The 6,044-nt window shown below is 47.2% G+C and overlaps 1 protein-coding gene across 3 annotated transcripts in view; it reads right to left on the bottom strand.

Moving 5' to 3' along the window:
* Positions 1-1,998: 1,998 nt before the first annotated feature.
* The window catches only part of CNGB1 (cyclic nucleotide gated channel subunit beta 1), a 33,210-nt gene continuing 29,164 nt past the window's right edge, over positions 1,999-6,044 (bottom strand). For 2 of the 3 annotated variants that reach the window (XM_080410923.1, XM_080410922.1), the window contains exons 32-33: positions 5,728-5,923; positions 1,999-4,368 (exon numbers count right to left, since the gene is read on the bottom strand). In XM_080410923.1, the coding sequence (XP_080267049.1) occupies positions 4,156-4,368; positions 5,728-5,923 (409 nt within the window). In that variant the 3' untranslated portion in view covers positions 1,999-4,155. The remainder of the gene's footprint in view (positions 4,369-5,727; positions 5,924-6,044) is intronic. The other variant, XM_080410924.1, reaches the window with a different exon arrangement.

Here is a 6,044-nt window from a genome sequence, read left to right as displayed (position 1 = left end):
CTTCTAAAAGCAGAAAAAAACCCCGCATGTAATAACATAGGTAACCTAGGCTTGGCATCTTCAGATGACTCAAACCCAGCTTGCTGGATATTGCTCAGATCTCCCTTCGACATTCACCCTAGGGCATGAGCCCAAACTGGAAAGTTTCACCCCAAAATAAGAATGGGCAAACAAGGAAAGAATGAGCAAAGGAAAAAAGTCGTCCAGCCTGAGCTAAGCCTAAGCTGCTGCTAATAAACACTGGTGCGGGCACCTGTCAGCCTGTGTACCGCTGTGTGACCCCTCCCAAAACTCCACCGGGACTGTTACTGCACATAAAAGGAGCTGTGCACTCAGGGCAGAGAAAACTGGACTCGTATTAGCTCCATTTTAGAGGAAGGTAAAAGGGGTTCAGGGGAATTTAATTGCAACAATGACTCAAAGCAGATGTACACAGCGGAAAAAATACATAGGGGCAGAAAAAGTGGTTTACAGACTGTTCCCAGAATTGGGAGAGTGTCCTGCTGCTTAGGGTCTCAAGTTTTCAAGGTTAAACTGCTTAATTTTATTTCAAGCTTTCTAATTAAATGTCATTTAACTAGGCTTTCTATTTATCCTACAATTTCTTTCTAGTCCGAGTCTAATCCCCAAACCTGCTTATTTGTTTTTACTTTCATTATAACCTTATCAGTGATTAACCTGCAATTGCACTTAATCTTTTTAAAAGATTGCTCTGACTATAAATACAGAGAAGCTACCTGCTCTGTTTTTATCCAGAGGAAAACAACTTCCTCCACAGTCAAATGTCTATGGTAGGTTATATTATTCCATTTCTAAGTTAATTTTTCGTATGGGAGACATTTGTCTTCTCTAATTTCACACAGGACATTAAATCAGTATCAGTTTTCTGAAAGATGTAACAGCACAGGCCACAAGGAATATGAATACACCTTCAGTGTAAAAGTTATACATACATATATTTCAAAGTGTGTATATATATATAAATATATATATATTTATAAGTGTGTATATAAATAATGACAGTCTATATAAAGCCTCCACTAAAGATGCTGCTTGTGACAGTGAGGCAAAACTTCCCGTATTTGTACAGATCCAGCAACAGCAAGCTCTGCTCCTTCCTCCAGCAGTTACCTGTTCCACTTACTTCACTCAAAAGCAGCAACAGATAAAATATTTTGCAAGAAAACCTGGTTTCCATGGCTATGGACTTCTGAGAAATCCGTTAATCAGAAATATAAGTCGGGAGGAAGACTGCAATGCAGAATTTCCAGGGTGCTGGACTGGCAATAAGACTGCCCAGCAAAATCCCCCAAATAGTGCATTAATATTATTAGAGGATCTCATATTGGATCAATCCAGCACTTAAGGACATCAAAGTCGAATGAGCAAAAGCTAGTAAGAAATGCAGTAAAGGTACATGGAGCATTACCAAATCCATCAGGAACGTCACAAGGGCAGTGGAAGGAACAGACTGTGATAAGGGCATGCTGCAAGGTATTTACAGGAACCAATGCAAAGGAAGCCCATTGCAAACACAGCAAAACTGGTAAATAAATGGAATGACAAAATTCAGCAGAAAGCCAGTTTATGGTAACCCCCAAAACAAGAGGCGCTAACGGAGCTGCCCATCTCCTTAGCCCACAGCAAATCGACCTAAGCTCAACTCTCCCACCCTGCCTGTGAGCCCAACCCAGCCTTGTAAGCCCAGCCCTACCTTGACCTTAATTATTACCTGGAAAATAATCTCTCTAAAGAGCTAAAGCCATAAACAGATTGCAGAGGAGGATAATTTCAAATCTCCCCACCATTCCAGAATTACTAGTTATGTATCCTTCACCATCTAATGCTGCGTGTTGAAAACTAAGATCTTCAAGCATTTGCCACTTAATAAAGCTTTTTTTCCCTCCTGGTGATTCAAACAATATTACAATTCACTACTGGCATTATGTGACCTCTGTGTCTCCAAAAAGTTTGTTGGAAAATCTGTGAACCACGTGCAGGGGGGCTTCCCTGGCTCCATCAGTGCACCAGTGAGCAAAAAGATGGAAAACAACTGAAATTTTGAAATAAATCTACAGCAAATGAATGGTAATCTATGTTGTATTTATTGTAGATATAGTGAATTATGAAATCCATTACAGCCCACTATTTATTTAAACACTTCTTCTAAACCATATCAAATTAAAGCAGCAAATCAGAACCCCAGTTTGACTTTTGCACATTTCCTGGTTTGATCATATAAATATTTATATAGTGAAAAAAAGTATTTTGCACTCTCCACTGAAACCTTCTACCTAGCAGGAAACCACTTGGAAATGACTGAGGATGAGAAATATTTAGTGAGGTGCAGGTGAGCCCAGGTTTTCCACTGCAGCGTGGTGGCTTCTGACCCTTCTGCAGTATGTTTGAGCTCATTAAATTTGTTTAAAAGAGAGCAAGCCATCGTTAATTAACACTAACATATATTCTAGCTTTTTCCACCACAGAAACCCTTCTACTTTGCAAGATGGGGAAAAAATGCAACAAAATAAGAAGACCCTGAAGGAGGTGAAGATCAGCCCCAGGCTGCTGATGGGAAGAAGCATCACCCACACACGGGGGCGATGCCAGCACTGACACCCTTCACGAAGCGCCCAGCTTTCTCACGGCCAGACCCGTGTAACCTGCAGCACAGCTCGCAGTATTTGCTGAACACCTGAAAAGTCCCTCGGCCGTGGCTGCTCCCTGCAGCAAAACCCGCCCCAGCTTTTTCTCCAGAGGATGGAAACTGGTTCCTCTCGATGGAGCCAGGGGTGATGTCACAGAACCATGGCCAGCCAAAGCCTTGGGGAGGATCTGTGCCATCTCACCCGGCACCATCTCACCCACTGCTTCTCGTCACCTCTCAGCTCACCAGCAACTCACTCCAGTTAGGTTCTGAGTTTGAGGGAGATGAGGAACTGGTGGTGCTGGAAGAAGACTGGACACCTTGAGCCATCAGCTGGGCATGCTGGCTGCTAACCAGGCATTCCCATCCAGCGCCTGGTCCCGGCACGGTTGGCAGTGTCCTCACAAGCACCCTGTTGCAGCAATGAGCAATACCAGAGCAGCTCCTCCATGGGAAACATGCCCTAGAGCCTGCCAAGTGACCGAAAGGGGCTGGAAATTGCTGACTGGAAATGTGGCAGGTCACTGGGATCCAGGAGTGAACACAGGGGACCACCTGCATGCCCATACGTGCTTGCTTGCACACCACAGGCTCTGACCTGACTGAAACACTGGCTGGGAGAGGAGAGCACTTACTGCACTTCTCTTCCCAGTCCCAGCTGGAAACCGGCACGGCTCCTGCCTTCCTGCACTCCATTTGTCCCTCCTGGCAGTGGCAGGTTGGGGCACCCATGGAAACCCAGGGCTGGATGGGATCTCCAGGAACATCTCATTCAGGATTGTGCTTCTCCATCCTTGAAAGTCACCCATCAAATCTCTCTGCAACAGCCACCAGGGATGGAGAGCCCACCGCCTCCCCGGAACTCCTCTTCTTTCCAGGGACAAACACAAGGTGGTCTTGGCATCACGCAGGGACTCTCAGGCACCTTGTGGTCTATGCACATGGGGACAGACCTTGGCATTCTTGTGACAGTGTGATTTGGTCTGTGCTCAGCCTGTGAGCACAGTCCACATCCTTTTCGGCTGAATCACTCTCCAGCTGCTGCTGACAACCTTGAGCCCAACAGAGAAACCTTGTTGTTTTGTTTTTTTTTTATCCCTGGTTGCTTCTGGCCAAGTGGTGATTCAGCTGTCAGAGGTGAATAACTCTTCACACTTTATAGGAACACTCATTAACCATCCAGAGCCATAAAAAGCAATTTCTTCAGGGCTCCCTCTCCGTAAGGATGGATTTCAGAGCAAGGGGGCTGGCCTGAGATTTGGTGGGAATGTTCGTAAAGAAGCTTAATAAAAATAGATCTCCAGAGCATTGAAAACTTGTACGGTTCTGGGTCATATGGCAGAGGGTTTTATCGTTAACGACTGAAGGTCTAGGCAGAAAAGAAAGGCAGATCCTACCTGCAGCACTTAGCAAACCTACAGCCACTGCACGGCAACCATTAACGACAAAAAGCTTCTACCCCAGGTATTTGCCCAACTCCTACTCCTGCCCCAGGACCTGCTTGTTTTTCATTCCTCTTCTTTTTCCTCTTCTTTCTCCGAAATCTCAGCAGCAAGGATTTCTTCATCTTCTTCTGCTGTAGAAATCACCCGAATGGTGACTAAACCATCAGAAGGTTTTGAGATTATTTCTTCTCCTGGGTGGGTGCTTGCTCTGTGGGAGATGACAGGCGATCTCTGGTGCACTGGTGATTTTGGTGGGATCGGACTAAAACTGGAACCCTGCAATCCCCCCAAAAAAGGCAAAATCAACCTTGGCAGACTCTCGTCCGCTACCCCCAACCATGGCATCTGCGCTGGGCAAAGCCAGGCAGGCGTTTTGCAGGCTTTTACCGCACTGGACCTCACCACGGGGGTGTCAGCTTGCTGCCAGGGGTGAGTCCTGTGTGAGGGGCAGTGGGATTACACCCGGCATGCCCCCAGAGCAGTGCACAGAGGTGAGCGCACCAAAGCCTTCTCACACCTACTGCACCAGCTTTTGTTTTGCTCCTGAAGCGCCTGGAGGGGTTGATCTTGGCAAAAGCTTGACAGAAATGTTGCTGTGAGGGAGCAGCCCCGGACTGCCCTGCCCTAAAGCCCCCTTCAGAGAGGAGCCGCAGAACCTTCACCTGTGGGCATGCCATGGAGAGGGGTGCCCTTCAAACAGGGTCCTGCTAACCCTGCTGGAGGGGTCAGCCCCTCGTGCATCACTCGCCAGTGATGGACCTTGCTGCTGCTACTGGTGGCACACATGGTGCCACTGGTCACTGCTGCCTTTAGCGGGTTATAAACCAGCGTTAAGCACTGTGCTGTGTGGAGCCTCGTCATGTTTCTGCGAAGGAATGCAAAAATGTGGTTCTGCTCAGTGTCTCCCTGGATATTTACCCAGACTCAAGGCCACTGCACACTCCCTATCAGCTGCGCTTTCACCTCCCTTTGCCTGTTCAGATGTGACAGTCTGCGTAATTCTGTGCTGGGAAGAGTAACAGCAAAGTCTGCATGGAGATACAGTCTTTTTTACAAGTTTAGCATAGATACTCGGAAGAAAAAGGAAAAAGAAAAAAAAAAAAAGAGGAGGGCTGTTTTTCAGTGGTTCCTCACAAAAAAGCAAGGGTGATTTCACTGCCGCTCAGGCGGAGCGAGCAGGATGGCACGTCTGCTGCTGGGGGCCTCTGCCCCAGATGCCCTGTGAAAGCTTTGCAAATATTGACTGGCCTGTGGGTGCTGGATACCAGCATCACACTCCATCCCGCCAGCACATCGATTAATCGGCTCCGTCTCTGTGGCATGGAAGAGATGTTAATCTGTGGCTATAGCCCATCTAGAAATTAGGCTCAGGTTTAGCACAGCTGGACAAAAAGTCGGTGTATTTCCCTTTTGTGTTGCAAAACAAACCCATGTGGGACAGTAACATTCTCCCAAGATCGTGTGTAAGGTGCTGGACACCCCCTGCCCATCTGCCTATGCTACATCAGACCCCAATGAGCTGAGCTCACTCCTCTAAGGCACCTTAACAACACTCGGTCTCTGGAGCTGGTGGGCAAGAGCAGCGACTTGGCACCTAATGAAGCAAAACCAAGCTGCGATCCTTCCCATGCTGACCTGCATCGCCTGCATCGCCTTCAGCTTCTTCAGCCTCCACCTGAGCTGCGCCAGTGGCTCTTTGCCCCCCATCCTCCCTGTGGCGGCCAGGGCAGCTTGGAAGAGCTTCGGGGTGTCAGCTTTTGGGGGGATGATGACTGAGTCTCCAGGGCCTCCTTTCTCATCTTTGGGTTTATTGCTGTTTTTCAGCATTTTCCTACAGCAAGAAAAAGGAGAGATGATTTAAATCTGGGGATATATTAGCTGCATTCTATAATGCAGAAAAATCAGACTGATTTAATAATTCTGAAAAATCAGAAAAATCAGGGCAGGGATTT

The sequence above is a fragment of the Falco punctatus genome (genome assembly GCF_963210335.1).
Source record: "Falco punctatus genome assembly, chromosome: 14".
In the NCBI taxonomy this organism is placed as follows: Eukaryota; Metazoa; Chordata; class Aves; order Falconiformes; family Falconidae; genus Falco; species Falco punctatus.
Note: the sequence above shows the minus strand (reverse complement) of the source record. Positions and strands in the feature narration are given on the sequence as shown.